The 22,334-nt window shown below is 44.4% G+C and overlaps 1 protein-coding gene across 2 annotated transcripts in view; it reads right to left on the minus strand.

The window, feature by feature from the left end:
* Positions 1-22,334, minus strand: part of RFC1 (replication factor C subunit 1) — an 85,028-nt gene that overhangs the window by 57,154 nt on the left and 5,540 nt on the right. Inside the window, exons 2-4 of one of the 2 annotated variants that reach the window (XM_051842456.3) lie at positions 7,627-7,755; positions 4,385-4,460; positions 1,381-1,503 (exon numbers count right to left, since the gene is read on the minus strand). In XM_051842456.3, coding sequence (XP_051698416.3) covers positions 1,381-1,503; positions 4,385-4,460; positions 7,627-7,755 — 328 coding nt within the window. The remainder of the gene's footprint in view (positions 1-1,380; positions 1,504-4,384; positions 4,461-7,626; positions 7,756-22,334) is intronic. The other variant, XM_070068123.2, reaches the window with a different exon arrangement.

Genomic DNA, 22,334 nt, shown 5'->3' on the forward strand with positions numbered 1-22,334 from the left:
TCCTCAGATAACAATATAACTCAAGGATCCTCATATAAAAGAATATTCTCAGGCCGGCACTGCGGCTCACTAGGCTAATCCTTCGCCTTGCTGCGCCCAGCACCTGGGGTTCTAGTCCCGGTCGGGGCGCTGGATTCTGTCCCGGTTGCCCCTCTTCCAGGCCAGCTCTCTGCTGTGGCCAGGAAGTGCAGTGGAGGATGGCCCACATGCTTGGGCCCTGCACCCCATGGGAGACCAGGATAGGTACCTGGCTCCTGCCATCGGATCAGCGCAGTGCGCTGGCCGCAGCGCGCGGCCGTGGCGGCCATTGGAGGGTGAACCAACGGCAAAGGAAGACCTTTCTCTCTGTCTCTCTCTCTCACTGTCCACTCTGTCAAAAAATTAAAAAATAAATAAAAATAAAAAGAATATTCTCCAAGAAACAAGTATTTATACTATGAAATCTCAAGATTAATCTTATTTACATGTGTCTTTTGCTCTTTGATCACTCTTAGACCAAACAGGGGGAATAAAAAAATTAAGGGAGAAGCATTTGGCATAGCACTTAATTGCCCAAGTCTCACACCAGAGTGCCTGGGTTCCATACCTGGCTCCAGCCCCGGACTCCAACTTCCTGAGTGCCAACCCTAGGAGGTAGCAGTAACAGATCAAGTTTTTGGGTTCCTGCCCCACATGGGAAACCTAGATTGAGTTCCTACCAACTAAGGCCCAACCCAGTCTACATGGATGCCAGCATTTAAGGAGTGAAGCAGCAGGTGAGAGTCTGCTTGCTCACGCACAGTCTCTCCCTCTTATCCTTTCTCTCTGTCTTCTGTCTTTGTCTCTTGCACCCTGGCTCTTTGGCTCACAAACACATAAATAAATAAATTTTAAAAAGAGAAAGAAACTTAAGCAGAAAAGAACCTTTTCTTAAAAAAGTCAAATGCTAAAATCTTTAGTGCCACCAGAGAATATAGGAATTCAAGCCATATCTGTGCTAAATTATGAAACACAAATAGGAATAATCACCATATAAGCTAATATTTGTTAGATTTAGCATGCATGTTTAAAAAAAAGTACATACAAAAGTAGCTCTAAAATGATCTAATAATATTTTAATATATGATTCAAGGTAAAGCTTGATTTTATATCATTCAGTATACAGCATTTAAAAAAAAAATTCCAAGGGCCAATTCTGTAACTGGCCCTTAACACACATAATATGAAAAAGGTGATTACAGCCTTCCACTCATAAACATATATTTAACAAAGAAAAACGGTAACAGAAATTCAATTGAAAAAGAGGTACCTTTAGACATCAATAAACAGCTCAAAAACCTAACACATGCTGCAAATCTTACAAAATGCTGAACGTAGTATAGTAGCACTCAGTAACCTTACCCGTTTCTGAAATGTAAGTAACAGGATCCTGCCGTAAAGTTTTACCAGGTTTAGGAGACAATGGCAATTTTTCTGGTTGCTTTTTGGCATTTTTTATCTGCACTGTCTCCTCTGATTCTGAATCTGTATGTAAGAGGAAAATAAAACTTTGAAAAGAAATATTATAGGACATATGTTTTTAAAGTAGTTATTGTGAACCAACTCCTCAAGGTCTTTCTCAAGACACATTTCTTTTGTAAATCCTCCCAGGTTATTTTCCCCAAGGTTAAGCTTATCATTAGTTTTCTATTGCTGCTGTAACAGGCATTAAAATCTTGCAGCTTGAAACAATGCAAATATATTATATTTCAGTTCTGAAGACTGGAAGCCCAATAAGGGTATCGGGCTAAAATCAAGATGTCAGCAAGGCTCTGTTCCTTTCTGGCTGCTCTAGGGAAGAATCCATTTCCTTGCCTCTTCCAATTTCTCTTGGCCCCCAGCATTTCTCTGCTCATGGCCCCCATCTTCAAACCCAGCAACATCAAGCAAAGTCCATCTAAATGCAGCCATTTCTCTGATTCTCAGACCTTCCTCCATGGTCTTCTCTATTCTTCCACCCTATTCTTTTTGACTACAATTGAGCCCACCTGAACGATCCAGGAAAATCTCTGTATTTTAAGTTCATCTGATTAACCACCTAATGCCATCTATAACTTTTATTTCCTTTTGCAATGTAATCTACTTATCCATAAGTTTAAAAAAATTAGAGTAGAAATCTTTAGGAACCTTTTCCCAACTGCCCAGACCATTCAAATACAAAAAAGGACAAAATATGAGTAACTAGCCTGGTGCCTGGTAGAAAACAGATGCTTCATAAACTTTAGGGTACTTCCTCTTCACCAAGCATTATAAATCCTGTCTCATACTGTTCAAACAATTAAATACCAGTTTCCAAAAAAAGGTAACTTTTGGGGAACAGGACTTCTTTCAAATCCCTTGTAGTACAGAGCAGTAAAAGGCAAAGAGTGAACACACAGCACTTAAATAATTCAATCAGAGCCTTTACCACGCCTGTCAAAATCTTGACAATCCTTAAATTCTTCCTCAGGCTACATTTTTTATTCTAAGGCTTCACATGAGATAAAAATTAAAATGCGGGCTGGGTGTCTGGCAAGCTGTTAAGATGCTGGTTAAGATGCCCATGTCCTGGCAGGAATTAGGCACAGCAGTCAAGGCACCTCTTAGAAGACCTACATCCCACATCAGAGAGCCTAGGTTTAAATAGCAGTCTGGGCCGGCGCCACGGCTCATTAGTCTCTCTCTAACTCTGCCTGTCAAAAAAAAAAAAAAAAAGTCTGCTCCCAATTCCAGCTTGCTGCTGCTGCACACTCTGAGAGGCAGTGGGTAATGCATCAAATAGTCAGGCCCCTGCCATTCACATGGGATACGTGAATTGAATTTCTGATTCCAAACTTTGGCCCCGGTCCAGGACCATTACAGGCACTTGGAGAGTGAACCAGTGGACAGAAGTTCTCTATTTGTCTGTTTCTCAAATTTAAAAATAAATATAATCTATTTAAAAAAAATATCCCTATCCATATTAAAGTACCTAGGTTTGAGACCCAGCTACAAATCCTGACTAGCTTCCTGCTAATGCTGACCCTGGGAGGCAGCAGCGATGGTTCAAGTGACTGTATTCTTGTCACCCACATTAGAAACCTGGATTAGGCCTTCATGGCTTCCACCTCCAGCCTGGTACAAGGCCAGTGTGAGCATGTGGGGAAAGAACAGGTAGATGGAAAGTGTTCTCTCTCTCTCTCTTCCTCTCCCTCTGCCTCTCAAATAAATAAAAATTTTTCAAAAGAACAGAACTTTTAGAAGTAAAATATAAGAATTCACATCAGATGGATTTTCTCCACAAGGCAAAAACTCAAACTTTCTGAATTCTATTATCATTTTATGCATTATAAATGGCATGCACAAAAATGCCTTCTCCACATGTTAAAACTACATTCAGGGGCAGGCATACAACCTAAGCAGTTAAGACACTGGTTAAGATGGCAGTATTCCACATTGGAGTCCCTGGACTCGATAGCCAGCCTTAGCACCTGACCCCATCTCCCTGCTAACACAGACTCTGCGAATCAGCAGTGTGGGCTCAAGTAACCGGGTTCCTGCCACCCATATGGGCGATCTGAATTGAGTTCCTGACTCCAGGCTTCTGCTGGAGCCAGTCCCAGCCATTGCAGGCATTTGGGGAGTAAACCAGTGGATGGGACCCTTCTCTGTCTCTGTGCCTCTCAGATTTGGAGGAGAAAAAATTACATTTAAAGAAAAGCTTTTAAATTGTTTATTCCTGGGGGCCAGCACTATGGCATAGTGGGTTAAGCCCCCGTCTGCAGCGCCAGCATCCCATATGGGTGCTGGCTGAGTCCCAGCAGCTTTATTTCAACGGGAGATTCAGAGGAGGCTCCTGGCTCCTGGCTTCAGACTGGCCAAGCCCTGGCCATTGCAGCCATTTAGGGAGTGAACCAGCAGATAGGCTTCTCCCTCTCTGCCTTTACCTCTCCCTCTCTGTAACTCTTTCAAATAAATAAATAAATCTTAAAAAAAAGAAAACCTGTTTATTCCTTTTTAAATGCAACAAGAAAGACTAGATCTCTCAATCATAAACAAAAATTAAATTTTAGATCTCTGCTTTAAAAGCAATATTCAACCTAAAGCAATGGTTTGCAAATATAATTCCTAAGAACCTCAGCTGGAAAAGAAACTAATGAATAATGAATATTCTTAAAAATAAACTATTATATTCAAAGTAAGCTTGAGATACGCTACATACTTTAATTGCACCTACGGAATCTTAATACAATAACATTTAGGTTCTGTTAAGCCCTGCAGTTAAATAAAACTGTTTTGAACCTGATTTGAGCATACAGAACTTATTAACATCACACAGAGTTGTGTATCTCAGAACTCCAGTTTGAAGGATGAATTTTACTTTAAAGATCCTCAGAAGTAATATTACCTGAATCATAGATGATCCTCTTTTTCTTGTTTGGTTGTTTTTGCTTGAAGTCATCATCTTTGTAAGAGCTATTTACCTATAAACACCATTGCATAATTAGAACACAAAGAAGCCTACAGAATTTATTGTCCTTCACTCAACAGACTTGGGCTCAGTGGTTCTCCATCAGGGACAGTTTTGCCACTGTCAGCCTCCCCCGTCCCCTACCACAAGCCACTTGCTTTGCTTGTTACAACCAGAGGTGGGGTTATTTACTGATAACTGTCTCGTGGGAAGGCTAGGGATGCCACTGAACATTCTGCAATCCTCAGGACAGTCCACAACAGCTATACCATGCAAAATGTGAATGGTGTTCACATAACAATTGCATCCGCATAGGAAAGAAAAGATAATGAGAAAAGTTACATTGTTATTCAGCTCCAGTTTCAACACTAACCTATGTATAGCAAAGAATGAAGAGGAAAAGGATGTCAGATATTACAGAGCAAATGCTTCCCGAAAATCAAAGAGAAACAAAGGTAAGCTAGCAGCCCACCACTAGCCAATGTTATTACAAAACTAAATACAGCCAAGGCAGAAGGTATTATTTATATTTCCTAGTTAAACCTTACATTCCTAACACATTCAGGTTTGCCCCAAAAGCATCCAGAAAGTACACAGAAAAAAAAAAAAATAGATTGGGGCCAGTGTTGTAGCATGGCAGGTAAAGCCGCTGCTTGTAGTGCTAGCATCCCATACAGGCACTGGTTCTAGTCCCGGCTGCGCCACTTCCAATTCAACTCCCTGTTAATGTGCCTAGGAAAGCAGGGAGGATGGCACAAGTGCTTGGGCCCTGTACCCACATGGGAGAACGGGAAGAAGCTCCTAGCTGCTGGCCTCAGCTTGGTCCAGCCCCAGCCATTGTGGCCATTTGGGGAGTAAACTAGGAGATGGAAGACCTATCTTTCCCTCTCTGTCTCTTCTTCTGTGTAACTCTGCCTTTCAAATAAATAAAATAAATCTTTAAAAAAAAGAAAAAATTGATTGTAACCAATACACACATTTGGAGAATCAATCAGCAGACAGAAGATCTCTCTCTCGCCAGCGCTGTGGCTCACTTGGCTAATCCTCCGCCTGTGGCGCTGGCACCACGGGTTCTAGTCCCAGTTGGGGCGCCTGATTCTGTCCCGGTTGCTCCTCTTCCAGGCCAGCTCTCTGCTGTGGCCCAGGAAGGCAGTGGAGGATGGCCCAAGTGCTTGGGCCCTGCACCCTCATGGGAAACCAGAAGGAAGCACCTGGCTCCTGGCTTCGGATCGGCACAGCACGCCGGCCGTAGCAGCCATTTGGGAAGTGAACCAACAGAAGGAAGACCTTTCTCTCTGTCTGTCTGTCTCACTGTCTAACTCTGCCTGCCAAAAAAAAAAAAAAAAAATCTCTCTCTCTCCCTCCCTCCCTGTCATTCCGCCTTTCAGATAGATGAATAAATCTTCAATAAAAGTTTTTCATGGGACTGGTGTTGTAGCACGGTGCGCTAAGCTACATCACATAGGAGTGCCAGTTCAAGTCCTGGTTGCTCCACTACTGATCCAGCTTCCTGATAATATGTCTGGGAAAGCAGCAGAAGATGTCCCAAGTGCCTAGGCCCCTGCCACCCACATGGGAGATCAGGATAGAGTTCCAAACTCCTGGCTTCAGCCTAGCTCAGCCCTGGCCATTGCAGCGACTTGGGGAGTGAACCAGTAGATAGAAAATATCTCTCTCTCTCCCCCTCTCCCTAATAAAATAAATCTTAAAACAAAAGGGGCCAGCGCTGTGGCGCAGCGAGTTAAAGCCCCGGCCTGCAGCGCCGGCATCCCATATGGGCACCGGTTCTAGTCCCGGCTGTTCTTCTTCCAATCCAGCTCTCTACTATGGCCTGGGACAGCAGCAGAAGATGGCCCAAGTCCTTGGGCCCCTGCACCTACGTGGGATACCGGGAAGAAGCTCCTGGCTCCTGGCTTCGGATCAGCACAGCTCCGGCCGCTGCGGCCATCTGGGGCATGAACCAGGGAACAGAAGACCTCTCTCTCTGTCTCTACCTCTCTCTGTAATTCTTTCAAATAAATTAAATAAATCTTAAAAAAAAAACAACAACAACAACAACAACAACTTGGGGGTGGGACCACTAACTGGGGCAGAAACTACCCTAGATAGTCTAGAAGGCAGGATATCAAAACAAAGAGGGTTATTCTCCAGTCATAAGATCTAATGGAGGTGCTAGTGCTGTGGCATAGCAGGTAAAGCCACCACCTGCAGTGCCAGCATCCCATATGGTCGCCAGTTCAAGTCCCGGCTATTCCACTTCCAATCCAGCTCTCTGCTATGCTCTGGGAAAGCAGCAGAAGATGGCCCAAGTCCTTGGGCCCCTGCACCTGCGTGGGAGACCCAGAGGAAACTCTTGGCTCCTGGCTACAGATAAGCACAGCTCCGTTGTGGCCATCTGGGGAGTGAACCAATGGATGGAAGACCTCTCTCTCTGCCTCTGCTTCTCTGTAACTCAGCCTTTCAAATAAATAAACCTTTAAAAAATTAAAAATAAAATAAATCTTAAAAAAAAAGTTTGAAAGAAAATATTACTAGATGAAAACTCAGATCTTCAGGGAAATGAAAAGCATCAGAAACAGTGAACTAAAAAGAACAACTGTTTGCTCCCAATTTCTTTAAAACACATCTTGTTTAAGACAAACTTGCAATGAACTGTGGCAAATTAACATCTGCAGATGTAACACATATGACACGAGGACACAAAGGATGAAGCTAATAAATGGACTAGGAGAGTGGCCAGAGCCTTAGCTTTTACATAAAATGAGACAGCATCAACTCAAACACACCGCGCAGCCACGGCCTGCTTTCCACAGGGATGGCATTTCTGAACTTTTCTGAGGCCCAAGGAGAAAGAATAAAATTCTCCTCCAGAGCAATTCCCCTCCACAAGCCTACCGCTGTCAATGTGAGGACAGGGGCTCATGTCTCTGAGCAAACACTGGTCTCAAAATGCAAAGTTCTGATGACAAAAAAGGGTTTCTTCCCCACATGAGGAAAAGACCAAACTAGCACTACAGTATGCTACATAATTAGAAATAAGTGACAGCCTCGTTACTTTTATTTTTCTTCTGCTAAATGGGTGGAAATATACATTTACTCAAGAATCCCAACGTTTCAAGTTCAGCAAGTCAGTTTACTTCATCTTTCATACAACGTAAAATTGCACTCAGAAAACTGACCTTGATTTCCTTTTTGCCTTTCTTTGATTTCAGTGTTTCTTCAGCAGACTTGGTTTTCTCATTCTTCTTTCCTGTATCACTTACAAGTTTCTTTCCACTTGGTATAACTCCAAAGAATTTCCGGATGTCCTAAAAACAAAAGCAGGGGATCTATAAATAACCACTAACTGCATACATTCTAACTTCAACTGTAAAATGAGACAGCCTTACACAGACAGTGGTTTACTCTGAATAATTTCTCCACATCAAGACAGTAACATAGTTCGGGGGTCGGCAGTGTAGCACAGTGAGTTAACCTGCTGCCTGAGACACTGGCAATCCATATGGGCACCAGTCCAAGTCCCGGTTGCTCTCTTCCTATCCAGCTCCCTGCTAACGTCCCTGGGAAAGCAACAGAAGATGGCCCAAGTGCTTGGGCCCCTGGCACCCATGTGGGAGACTTAGTTGGAGGATTCTCTCTTCCTCCTTCCTTCCCACTTTCTCTCTTGGTTGCTGCCTGTGTGCATGTGTCACTCTTTCAAATAAATATTAAAAAAAAAAAGTTCCATGGTGCAGCATCACTTCCTTTTAATTATTTAAAGACAGAGCACCCATCTGCTGGTTCACTCTCCAAATGGCTGCAGCAGCCAGGGCTGGGCCAAGGCCAAAGCCAGGAGCCAGGAACTCAATCTGGGTCTCCCTTGTGGGTGGTGAGAACCCAACTACTTGAGTCACAATCACCTCTCGATCCCAGGGTCTGCATTACCAGGAAGCCAGAGTCAGAGCCTAAATGAAACCCAGATATTCTAAGGTGGTACACAGGTATCTTGACTGGAGTCTTAACCATAGGGTAACACCAGCCCCATTATCACTTATTTTAAATACAAGCGTTAACTGATACAGTTCTCTGAGTTGAAAATAATTTGCCAATCAGCGCAGTGCGCCGACCACAGCACGCCAGCCGCAGCGGCCACTGAGGGGTGAACCAACAGAAAAAGGAAGACCTCTCTCTCTGTCTCTCTGTCCACTCTGCCTGTCAAAAAAAAAAATTTGTCAGGGTAGGCATTATGGCACAGCAAGTTAAGGTACCACTTGGGATGCCAACGACCAATATCAGAGTGCCAGTCCAAGTCCCAAATAGTCCACTTACAATTCAGCTCCCTGCTAATGAGTCTACGGGGCAGAGGATGATGCTCAAGTACATGAAATCTTGTAGGAGACCCACTTGGAGATCCTGGTCCCTGGCTTCAGGCTGGCCCAGTACCAGCTGCTACAACCATACAACCATTGGGGGAATGAACCAGCAAATGGAAGATCTATCAATCGATCGATCAATCTCTCCCTCTGACACTTTTTTTTTTTTTTGACAGATAGAGTTAGACAGTAAGAGAGAGAGAGAGAGAGAAAGGTCTTCCTTCCATTGGTTCACCTCCCCATATGGCCACTACTGCCAGAGCTATGCCAATCCGAAGCCAGGAGCCAGGTGCTTCTTCCTGGTCTCCCACGCAAGTGCAGGAGCCCAAGCACTTGGGCCATCCTCCACTGCCTACCCAGACCACAGCAGAGAGCTGGACTGGAAGAGGAGCAACCGGGACTAGAACCTGGCGCCCATATGGGATGCCGGCGCCACAGGCAGAGGATTAACCAAGTGAGCCACTGTGCCGGCCCCAACATTCTTTCAAATAAGTAAATCTTTTTTAAAAATAATAATAATGAGGCCAGTGCTGTGGTGCAGCGGGTTAAAGCCCCGGCCTGCAGTGCTGGCATCCCATATGGGCGCCAGTTTGAGTCTCGGCTGCTCTACTTCCAATTCAGCTTTCTGCTATGGCCTGGGAAAGCTGTGAAAGATGGCCCAAGTCCTTGGGCCCTGCAGCTGGGAGACCCGGAAGAAGCTCCTGGCTCTTGGCTTCAGATTTGCGCAACTCTGACCATTGCGGCCAACTGGGGAGTGAACCAGACAGCGGATGGAAGACCTCTCTCTGCCTCTCTGTAACTCTGCCTATCAAATAAATACATAAATAAAATATTAATACTACTTTTCCACTTGAGATACTACATCCCATATTAGAGTGGCTGCATTTAAGTCCCAGCTCTGCTCCTTATTATGGCTTCCAGCTAATCACACCCTGGGAAGCAGAAAGTAATGACTCAAGTACTTGATTCTCTGTCACCCATGTGGGAGGCTCAGATTGAGGTCCTAAATCCTGATTTTGGCCAGGCTCTGCTCCAGATGTCACAGGCATTTGGGGAGTGAATCAGGCAAGGCAAGATCAATCTGTCATTCAAATAAATAATCTTTTTAAAAATAATTTACCACATGAAAAATATTACGTTTCAAAACTGGCCAAAAATAGTGCAAAAATAAGCAAAGGATATGTATGCTAATGGTAACACAATTGTGAAAGAGCAAGCAGTGAGTACTGACTGATCATCATACACATATACTTCCCATTAGCCCAGGCACAGTTGGTGAGAATACAGAGTTGAAGAATATGATCCTTATTATAATAAACAGAATTAAAAATGAGGGAATGCTCCTACATGAAAGAAGTCCACAAAGCAGACTCACAGAATGTCAACTGCTTTAAGTAGCACTCTGACATCAGAATCAGCCCTTAAGGCTTCCTGGTCTGGCTGAAAAGCCCATGAGAGCATTTCAGGCATGGAAAGCCAAGACACTGTGGCAAAAAATGTTCTACATGAAGGATCTCTGTGAGAGATCCCAATGGAAAGAAGTGGCCATCAAAGAAAGATATACTTTTCTCTAAAAGGAAGAGAGAACTTCCACTTTGCATATGGCCTTGTCTAAATACTGATGGAGTTTGTGGATTCAAAGGCTTCCATAGCTTAGGCTGCTCATGTCAAGAGCCTCAGGTAGTCACTGACGTCATACAGAAGTGTTAATTGTTGCAGCTGGTGCTGTGGTACAGCAGGTTAACACCCTGGCCTGAAGCACCGGCAACCCATATAGGTACCAGTTCTAGTCCCAGCTGCTCCTCCTCTGATCCAGCTCTCTGCTATGGCCTGGGAAAGCAGTAAGAAGATGGCCCAAGTCTTGGGCCCCTGCACCCACATGGGAGACCTGGAAAAAGCTCCTGGCTTCGGATCAGCACAGCTCCGCCTGTTGCAGCCAATTGGGGAGTGAACCATCGGATGGAAGACCTCTTTGTCTCTCTGTCTCTCTCTCTGTATAACTCTGACTTTCAAATAAATAAATAAATCTTTTTTTTTTTTTTTTTTGACAGGCAGAGTGGACAGTGAGAGAGAGAGAGAGAGAAAGGTCTTCCTTTGCCGTTGGTTCACCCTCCAATGGCCGCCACGGCTGGTGCGCTGCGGCTGGCGCACCGCGCTGATCCGATGGCAGGAGCCAGGAGCCAGGTGCTTTTCCTGGTCTCTCATGGGGTGCAGGGCCCAAGCACCTGGGCCATCCTCCACTGCACTCCCTGGCCACAGCAGAGAGCTGGCCTGGAAGAGGGGCAACTGGGACAGAATCCGGCACCCCAACCGGGACTAGAACCCGGTGTGCCGGCGCCGCTAGGCGGAGGATTAGCCTAGTGAGCCGCGGCGCCGGCAATAAATAAATCTTTAAAAAAAAAAAAAAGATTGGGCCAGCGCCGTGCCTCACTAGGCTAATCCTCTGCTTGCGGTGCCAGCACTCCGGGTTCTAGTCCCAGTTGGGGCGCCGGTTCTGTCCCGGTTGCTCCTCTTCCAGTCCAGCTCTCTGCTGTGGCCCAGGAAGGCAGTGGAAGATGGCCCAAGTGCTTGGGCCCTGCACCCTCATGGGAGACCAGGAGGAAGCACCTGGCTCCTGGCTTCAGATCGGCGCAGCACGCTGGCCATAGCGGCCATTTGGGGGGTGAACCAAAGGAAAGAAGACCTTTCTCTGTCTGTCTCTCTCACTAACTCTGCCAGCCAAAAAAAAAAAAAAAAACACAGATTGTTAAATTAACAACAGGAGTCACTGTACGCTAACTTCCCATTCAGGACCTGTCTTCAATGAGTTGTATTATGAGATTTGACTGTGATACTTGTTTTCAGTTTGTGTGTGTGTGCAAATTATTGAAATTTTAGTATAGAGTTGATATTCTGCGTACAAAGTTAACTGAAAATGAATCTTAACAGACAATGGGACTGAGAAGGGGAGAGGGAGGATGAGAAGAGGTGGGAGGGTGGGTATGGAGGAAAGAACTATATTCCCAAAGTTGTACATATGAAATTTGTGTTCCTTAAAAAAATTAATAAAAAACTCTACCCCAAAACCAACAAAAATAACCCTTATCCATGGGATTTACTCCCAGTAATTTCAGTTTTAGAAAATTATTTTCACAACTCTTATCTTAATAACTAAGAATCCCAAAATTATTTTTCGCACAAGTTTTCTAAATGCTGAAGAGAAAACTGATTCTGCCTTCGTTTCCCATTGTTAAACCAAAATATCTGAGGGGGCAGGCATTTGGCAGAGGAAGTTAAACCTGCATGCCAACAGACTGCCTAGGTTCAAATCTGGTGCTGCTCTCAATTCCAGCTTTCTGCTAATGCATACCCTGGGAGGCAGGAGGTAACAGCTCAAGTGGTTAGGTCCATGCAACCTGAATAGGGGACACGGATTGAGTTCTGGGTTACCAGCTTCAACCAGCACAGCTCCAGCTGTTGTAGGCATTTGGGGAATCAATCAGCAGTGATAAACCTGTGTCTCTGTCTCTCTGCTTTTCAAACAAATAAAATCAATCAATAATTAAATATATCTGAGGCTGAGAATTTTATAAAGACAAGAGGTTTATTTAGCTGAAAAGTCCAAGACAGGGTGGCCCCATTGATCTGGCCTCGGGTGAGGGCTCCCTAAGTTCCATCCCATGGCAGGCAGTATACCAGGGTGGGCTCATGTGCAGGGGAAGAGATCACATGGCATCAAGGAAGCTAGCTACTGTAGTAGCCAGTCTTGCTCTTGTGTAACAATCGTCTCTTAAGCATTAACTGGAGTCCCCTAAGAACTACTTAATCCTTTCTGAGAACAGCATCCCCAGCTGCCTCCCATTAGGCTCCACATCTTAAAGGTCTCAGCACCCCCATCACCACAGAGAATCAAGCTTCCAACACACAAACCTTTAGGGAACACACTCAAACTATATCCAAACAACAGCAGATGCTATTATGATACACTAATGGCTCTTCCCTATGTTAAACTACAGGGTTCAAATTAATCATATTGAAATATTTACAGTGCAATTTACATTTGAATCACTAATTTTTCTTATGCTTTTATTTTTCCCTACCATTCTAGAATTCAGTTTTGAGGAAACTGATGTAGAGAAAAGGGAACAAATCTTATAATCAAAAGTCTTAGTTTGCATCTGTGTTCCAGTGCTTTCTATCTGTATGACCTTTGAACAAGTTACTGTATCTGTTTCTGTATTCCCATCGGGAAGGTGAAGAACTGGGTTCACAAAGCAGTTGTATTATTTTCCTCCTTCTCATTCTTGTTGTTTAGAATCCTGAATTTTCAATGTTTTTTACCACTCCAAATCCACCTCTCCTTATTGTATGAGAGAAATGACTACAAAAGTGGTTTGTAGGAGCTAGCATTGTAGCACAGTGGGTAACGCCACTGCCTGCAGTGCCAGCATCCGTTATGGGTGCCAGTTTGTATCCCAGCTGCTCTATTTCCAATCCAGCTCCCTGCTAATGTGCCTAGGAAAAACAGCAAAAGATGGTCCAAGTGCTTGGGCCCATGCTACCCACATGGGAGGCCTGGAAGAAGTTCCTGACTCCTAGCTTTGGATTAGCCCAGCCCTAGCTGTTGCAGCCATATGGGGATTGAACCATCAGTTGGAAGATCTCTCTCTCTGTCTCTCCCTCTCTCTTTCTCTCTGAAACTGTGCCTTTCACATAAATAAATAAATTTTTTAAATGAATAAATCTTTTTAAAAAAATCAGACAAAAGTTGCTACACACACACACTCCTTTGTGGTTAGGCCAATAAGCAAAGCAGATAAACAGGTACCCAGGCATGAAAAATTAAAACCAAAAAAAAAAAAAAAAAAAAAGGTAAAGGGTTCCTGAGTTTTGTATCCTCTTGTAATTTGCCTTGCTCCAGAAGTTACAAACATACTAATTAAGCCTAAGCCTAAGAACCACTCCTTACAGAATGTATATATACCTAGGCTGTAAAACTAAGACATTGTGTCAGGTGCAAACCAAGAGAAGGACAATAAAGAAGCACACAGTCTTCCCTATGATTTGCACAGAATCGAATTTGAGGCTGACTTGCTTCATTGCTTCTAGAGGAAATGAGAGTTTCACATCAGTTTCTCTTTTGAAATTACAGTGACTCTTCTAACAGCGGTGACTGAACACATACACACAGAGAAAGAGAAACAGACACAGTGTGCATACTCCTCAGAAACACCGGAACTGTAGGTTAATAAGCCGGTTAAAGCAAGTTAAGGTTTTCAAGCTGTTTCTAGACCACAAATGCTTAAAACCACAGAGGGAAAGAAAACGTGATACAGTTCAGGGAATAGAACTGTTGGTAATGGTGAGCTCTTCCATTCTTCTGAACACAAATCTACACAGAAGACCGTTGCTGTGGCACAGCAGGTTAAGCGACCACCTACAGCCACCATATGGGCACCAGTTCATGTCCCAGCTGCTCCACTTCCAATCCAGCTCCCTGCGAATGTGCAGGGAAAGCATCAGAAGATGGCCGAGTCCTTGGGTCCTTGCGCTCACATGGGAGGCTTGGAAAAAGCTCCTGGCTCCTGGCTTCAGCCAGGCCCAGGCCCAGTCCCAGCCATTGTGGCCATCTGGGGAGTGAACCAGCAGATGGAAGATCTCTCTTCTCTGTCTCTTCTCTCACTCTCTCCCTATATCTCTACCTTTCAAATAAATAAATAAATCTTAAAAAAAAAAATACACAGTGACTTTAAAAAAAAACTGACCTGGTCACTCCTCAGCATTGCCGGTGTCTTTCCTTCCCATGCACATTCCCTTTCTTTTCCTTTCTCTTTATCCTACCCTTCGCCCCCACCCTCCTCATCCTCTGATGGCTGCCCAAGAGTTAAAGAAATTTCAGCATCCTGCTCTCACTCAGTGTACACCAAAAACCTCAAGTTTTAGAAGAGACTTCATTGGAACATAAGCCATTCGACTCCCACCTGTTTAGGACGGTACCCAGTGTGAGCAGCTGTCACAGGGATAAAGTAGGAGGCAAAGGTCAGCAGTCTGCCTTTAATTCACAGAGTGTGACTTCACCCTGTTCTTCCGATTAACATTCCCTGTCTAGCACTCCACATCTTCAAAGATGTCACGAAATGTGGAAGAACAAGCCAAGCCGCTAATCATACTCCCAAACAATGGAGCGAAATACCTCCTGACTTGCACAGAATAACTCCTGCTGAATCTATGAGCAGAAATATGAACAAACTCTTAATGTACTTTTATAATCTTGGCAAGGGCAGGGCCTTCTGAGCAGAACAATAAGACCTAACACCATAAAAAAAATAAAAAAAAAACTGAATTAACAACATAAAAATTAAACCAAATATGCCAAAAGATACAATACATGCAATCAACTTAAAATATCAATATGTGTACTATATGAGAGTTGCTATAAATAAAAAAAAATCCAATGGGAAAAACAAGTAAAATCTAAAGTAAAATGCAAATGCCAACCAACACATGTAATACAAGATGCTCAACATCACAAACAAGCAGATAAATTCAAACTTGGTTATTTCACTTTCATTGTTAAACTGACGATACTCCGATTTGCCAAGGCAGTAGGGAAACAGATGATCACATTCTACAATGCTAGATCCTTTCCGGAGGACAACACAGCAACGTTTAGCGAAATCTTAAATGTGCAGAAACTTTGTCCCTAGCATTTCCCTTCCATAAGAAATGCAGCTGTGACCAATAGAGACCAGTACATACGTCTGTCTTTCTACTTTCTTCTTTGTAAAGTGTAACTGAATAAACAGGTCAGTTCAGACAAGGCAAAAGATTGAGGCAAAGAAGTTTCACAAAGTGCAACTTGTTTCAGCAGAGGCAACCGGTAAGTGCGGCCCGCTACAGTGCTGGACAGTGAGATCTTTCCATGATCCTCTCAGGTAAACAGATCAACAGGCCCAGAGGAGGAGACAATGCATCTTCATTGCAGAGCAGGTAAGTGGGAACAGTGAAGCAGGCAAACAGGCTTTTTGTCAGTTTTGCCACTTCTGGGGGCCCCCTGGATGAATTACTCCAAGTGGCTCTCCTTCAGTTCCCCCTCCACACCAGTTCCCTCACAGAATCCCTGTGAGAGTAGATGTGGCAAAGCAAAGACCTCCAGAATGCAACCTGGTCCTCCCACTCCAAATTTCAGCCAGTTTCCACCTGCCCCGACTGCCCCCTTGGTTTTTCTGTAACTCAAAGCATCGAGACCCTACAATTAGCAACGTGGTCTGCCCCTTCACATTACTCCTGACACATCTGATCCCTGCACAGTTACAGGCAGGCCCTGTGCCAGAGACTTAGCACACCAAGTGAGCATTCCACCAGGAAGCAAATGCCCTCACAAAGCCACCTGGAAACAAACTAGCACAGAAAGAATTTAATGCAATTCAGGGCTAAAACAGAGCTAATCCCAGGCTAGGAGAGCTCCAGGAGCACAGTCCTCAGGAGCTAGACCTGAACTAATTCTTAGTAGGAGATTCTTGGTAGGAGATCATTTCTGTAAGTTCCATACAGCAGACCTGTCTACCTTCTCTCCCATGAACCTCAAGTACAGGGCCAGCAGCCCCTGGAAAAGCAAGTATTAGTACTTGTTGAACACATGGCTATTCCTAAGGCCAGTGACCTTCATATCTGGGCTAAGAAAGAGACTCCTGATTATGTACAATGAAATTAATGGGAGATCTGTGTTTAAAGATTGTGTATTAAGATAATCTTTCACTGCGATTGCTTGTTCTGATTGTACCTAATACTTTTTGCTTTAAAAAATTTTCAGAAGGTATAAAGTAACACTTACTATCCATTATTTAAATTATGCTAAATTATTAAAGTTGATTTTCTATAATTCATTTTAATCTCTTGTCATATTATAATACTGTGCCCCCCAAAAAAATATTTTGAATTTTAGTAGGATATTTCATCTTCTTTAAAATTTGTTTTCAGACAAAGAAATTTTTTTCTTTAGCCGGCGCCGTGGCTCAATAGGCTAATCCTCCACCTTGCGGCGCCGGCACACCGGGTTCTAGTCCCGGTCGGGGCACCGGATTCTGTCCCGGTTGCCCCTCTTCCAGGCCAGCCCTCTGCTATGGCCAGGGAGTGCAGTGGAGGATGGCCCAGGTGCTTGGGCCCTGCACCCCATGGGAGACCAGGAAAAAGCACCTGGCTCCTGGCTCCTGCCATCGGATCAGCGCGGTGCGCCGGCTGCAGCGGCGGCCATTGGAGGGTGAACCAACGGCAAAGGAAGACCTTTCTCTCTCTGTCTCTCTCTCTGTCCACTCTGCCTATCAAAAAAAAAAAAAAAAAAAAAAGAAAGAAATTTTTTTCTTTAGAAATCAGAAATGTCTCTGCTTATGTAATCAATATTACTGATAGTGCAAAGTCTAGCACAGGGCTCAAGAACCTCACAGAGGAAGACACAACAGCTAGTGAAATTCAAGGGTGGTCTGAAAAATCTTTGCAATAGTTTAACAGGTTCCAGCACTGGCAAATTATAGGGACGTGCATTAACTTCTTTCATGCAATTATTCATTTATCCACTCAAGAAATATTTACTGAGAGCCTGATACGGGTCAAGAACTATTCTTGGGGCTTGGGATAAACAGTATAGGCAAAGATCTCTGTTCTAGGGAAGCTTTCATTCTCTCTGCTCTTAATCTTCCTGTCATTAGAGAACAAAGCAGAACACAGGAAATAAAGAACAGATGAAATAAAGTACAGCAAGGCAACAGAAACGGGGACTAGAAACTGTCTCCCTAACCAGCCTAGAATCTGCTGAGTCTGTCTATGTGAGAGGCTGCGCCTGACAGTGAAGTAACCCATTTCCATTCTTAGCTATGTCAAGGAGGAAGTGTAAGATGTTGAAATCAGAATCTTTCATATCATTGAGTCTTTTTTTTTTTTTTTTTTTGACAGGCAGAGTGGACAGTGAGAGAGAGAGAGAGAGAGAAAGGTCTTCCTTTGCCGTTGGTTCACCCTCCAATGGCTGCCGCGGCCGGCGCACCGTGCTGATCCGATGGCAGGAGCCAGGTGCTTATCCTGGTCTCCCATGGGGTGCAGGGCCCAAGTACTTGGGCCATCCTCCACTGCACTCCCTGGCCACAGCAGAGAGCTGGCCTGGAAGAGGGGCAACCGGGACAGAATCCGGCGCTCCGACTGGGACTAGAACCTGGTGTGCCGATGCCGCAAGGCGGAGGATCAGCCTAGTGAGCCGTGGCGCCAGCCTATCATTGAGTATTACTACCATCTCAAGGAAACATTGTATCACAGTAGTTTTCAGGCACCTGATCCAAAAATACAAACCAGCCCACAAAATTAAACAGAAAACAGAAATAAGTACCTAATTTAGGTTTTAAAGATCATTATCCTTTCACACTGGCACAACTGTGGGAACTGAAGCATTTGTAACTGCTGGGGCCTGATCTTAGTTCTATTTCAGAATTCTGACATTTTCACCCTGGCGAATGTATCTGATTATGGTTTTTATGAATCCAGAAGTCAACTTTTTTACAACTTGACTTCTGAGTCAAAAAATCAAATTTGGGGGGCTGGTGCTGTGGTGTAGAAAGTTAAGCTACCACCTGCAGTATCAGCATTCCCTAAGTCCTAATTGTTCCACTTCCAATCCTGCTCCCTGATAATGAGCCTGGGAAAGCAGGAGATGGCCGGAGGCCTTGGGCCCCTGCATCCACACTGGAGACCTGGAAGAAGCTCCAGTCTCCAGGGTGCAGCCTGGCCCAGCCCCAGCCATTTGGGGACTGAAACAACGGATGGATGATCTCTCTCTCCTTCTCTCTGTATCTCTGCCTTTCAAATAAATAAATCTTTTAAAAAATCAAATTTAAACCACTTGAATGAACACAGAAATTAAGTTCAAATAAAAAATAAACCTATAATGATGTATTCTCTAGGCGACATTAGTCATTGTCATTAAATGTTTTAATAACTTAAAGACATGCAAAAAGGGCTTTACAAGCTTCACCATCTGATTTTTTTTATTGGAATTGGAATTTATTTGTACTGATTCACTCATCAAATAGTTATGAAAAGTACACCATTTGCCAATGCACTATACAGCAGTTCCCTACTCTTGTGGCCCCTAACCTTGCACATCCTTATATGCCAATGAAGGAAGGTATTAGAATCAGGTTGCCCATTGCATATTAAAATCTGCCAAACTTCGGCAGGAGCTGTGGTGAAGCAGGCGAAGCCACCACCTGCAGTGCTGGCATCCCATATGGGCACCAATTGAAGTCCCAGCTGCTCTACTTCCAATCCAGCTCCCTGATGATGTGTCTAGGAAAAGCAGCAGAAAATGGCCCCTGCACCCATGTGGGAGACTCAGAAGTTCCTAGTTTTCTGGCTTCAGATTAGCCCAGCTCCAGCGGTAGCAGCCATTTAGGAAGTGAACCAGTGGATGGACAGATGATCACTCTCTCTCTCCTTGTAACTTTGCCTTTCAAATAAAAGATAACTAAATCTTAAAAAAAAAAAAAAAAAAAAGTGCCAAATTGTGAGATGATGAAACAAAGCAAGTGATTTTTCACTAATCATGCCAGGAACTTTCATGATCCTGTGGATCTGATAAAGCTGTATTTTCCACAGAAATACACAAACTCTCTCTCTCTCTCTCTCTCTCCTTATTGATCTGCCCTTCAGATAACAAAAAATAAAATAAGCATTTAAAAAATGTTTGTTAAATGGCACAGAGTAAGTCCTGTATGTTAAATACGTCCTGAATCAGGGTGGTGGCAGTAGGGAATAGACGGGGGAGCACAGCATGTCTGGAGGATAGCCTGGTGGGATGATCAGGTGCAGGGCAGCATGAGGGGGAAGCACAGTGCCTGTGTTTCTGTTCTCAGTGAATGGTGGTGCTCTGTGGAGCGGGGAATAAAGGCACACGGCCAGTTTGAGCAAAAAGGTGAACTGAGCTTTGGTTGTTGTATGTGGAGGTGCCTTTGGGGGATCTGGATGCAGATGCATCAGGAGGACTCTTCAGCACGTGGATGTGGATTCAGAGAAGGTCTGGACTGGAGATCCAAGGTTGGGGAGGTATCTGTGTGTCTGTGAGTGGGACTGCCGTGAAGTGCATGTGGGTTAGCTCACACAGTGTGAGTGTGAGGACCCAAAGTTTTCAACTTGGGGATCTTGGTAGGCTTCCCAGGAAAACCTCTAGGATTACACACAGAGTGTGTGTGTGTGTGTGTGTGTGTGTGAGTGAGAGAGAGAGAGAGTCTGTGTGTGTGTGTGTGTATTTCTGTGGAAAATACAGCTTTATCAGATCCACAGGATCATGAAAGTCCAGTGCACAGCCATTTGGGAAGTGAACCAACAGAAGGTAGACCTTTCTCTCTGTCTCTCTCTCTCACCTAACTCTGCCTGTAAAAAAAAATTAATAATAATAAGAATGAGTCATGCATTTTTAAGTCTGTGACCAAGCCAAGAAGTTAGACATTGTGACACAGCAGGTTAAGCCTTGTATGAATGCCCACATCCCATATGGGTGCCTGGTTTGAGTCTCAGTTACTCAACTTCTTATCCAGCTTCCTGCTAATGCATACTGGGAAGCAGCAAGTGATGGCTCAAGTGCTTGGACTCCTGTCACTAATGTGACAGCTTCAGCCCAGCCCAGCCCTTTCTATTATAGCCATTTAAAGAATGAACCATCAGATGGAAGATCGCTCTCACCCTTTGTTGTTCTGCCTTTTAATGGACAAAAATGGATAAACTTTTTTTAATAATAAAATAAAAATAAAAATTATCTTTGCAATAAATCCTTCTAAACCCACAAAGAAATGAACTTTCAAAATGATCTAAAGCGCCTAGGACAAGTATATGAGTCCCTGTCACCATGTGGGAGACCCAAATGGAGCTCCTGGCTGCATTCAGGGAGTGAACCAGTGATCAAAAGACATCAATCACTCTCTCTCCTGTCTCGCCCCGTCCTGTTCCTCTGTCTTTCAAATAAAAAATATTTTTAAAACCACAAGCAAAAAAGCAAAACTATGTATCTGACTAAAATATAAAATGACACAACTGGTGGCAGCACAGAAGGGAAAAGTTATGAGGCAATTTTTAAGTATTTATGTAAAATTATATTAAAGTCTTGGGGCCAGCACTGAGGTGCAGTAGGTTAAGCCACTGCATTCTGGGGTACCGATTTAAGTCCAAGCTGCTCTGGTTCCAATCCAGCTCCCGGCTAATGTGCCTGGTAAGGCAGCAGAAGATAGCCTAAGTACTTGGGCCCATGCCACCTATGTGAGAGGCCACGAAGGGGTTAGGTCTTGAACTGATGCTCATATGGGATGCTGGCACCATACGTGGCAACTTAACTCATTGTGCCACAATGCCAGCCCCAATAAATAATCTTTAAAAAAATAAAATAAGGGCCAACATGCCCCTAATTGTGTAACTGTGGCTCTAATTGTTGTGTAGGACAGGTAAAGCGACCTCCTACAACACTGGCATGCCATATGGGCAATGGTTTGTGTCCTAGCTGCTACACTTCTGATCCATCTCCCTGCTAACGCCCTGGGAAAGCAGCACAGAACAGCCCAAGTGTCTGAGCCCCTGCACCCACACGGGAGACCTGGATGAAACTCCTGCCTTCAGCCTGGCCCAGCTCTGGCCACTGCAGCCATCTCGAGAGAGAACCAGAAGATAGAAGATACCTCTCTCTCTCTCTTTCTCTCTTTCCCCCTGCCCCAGAACTCTTTCAAATAAATCTTTAAAAAAATAAAGAGGGGCCGCCAATGTGGCACAGCAGGTTAAAGCCCCAGCCTGTAGCACTGGCATCCCATATGGGTGCTCTACCTCTGATCCAGCTCTCTGCAATAGCCTGGGAAAGCAGTGGAAGATGACCCAAGTCCTTGGGCCCCTGCACCTGTGTGGGAGACCCGGAAGAAGCTCCTGGCTCCTGGCTTCAGATCAGCTCAGCTCTGGCCAGTGCGGCCATTTGGGGAGTGAACCAGCGGATAGAAGACCTCTCTCTCTCTCTCTGGTTCTCTGGCTCTCTCTGGCTCTACCTCTCTCTGTAACTTTGTCTTTCAAATAAATAAAATAAATCATAAATAAATAAATAAAATTATTTTAAGGTCTTATATTTTGAGGTTTTTCTCTGAAGATGAGGGAAAATAGTCTGTTCTTGGCACTTGCATTTATTCCTGTAAATTTTTTTTTTTTACAGGTAGAGTTACAGACAGTGTGAGACAGAGACAGAGAGAAAGGTCTTCCTTCCACTGGGTTTACTCCGCTAATGGCTGCCACAGCCGGAACTGCGTCGATCCAAAGCCAGGAGCCAGGTGCTTCCTCCTGGTCTCCCATGCGGGTGCAGGGCCCAAGCACTTGGGCCATCCTCCACTGCCTTCGCTGGGCCACAGCAGAGAGCTGGACTGGAAGAGGAGCAACCGGGACTAGAACCTGCGCCCATATGGGATGCCAGCGTCTCAGGCAAAGAATTAACCCTAGTGCGCCATGGTGCCGGCCCCTTCCTGTAATGTTTCTAATAAAAAGTTTTAGTTAAG

The sequence above is a fragment of the Oryctolagus cuniculus genome, chromosome 2 (genome assembly GCF_051225735.1).
Source record: "Oryctolagus cuniculus isolate XC-2025 breed Fujian yellow rabbit chromosome 2, ASM5122573v1, whole genome shotgun sequence".
Taxonomy (NCBI): domain Eukaryota; kingdom Metazoa; phylum Chordata; class Mammalia; order Lagomorpha; family Leporidae; genus Oryctolagus; species Oryctolagus cuniculus.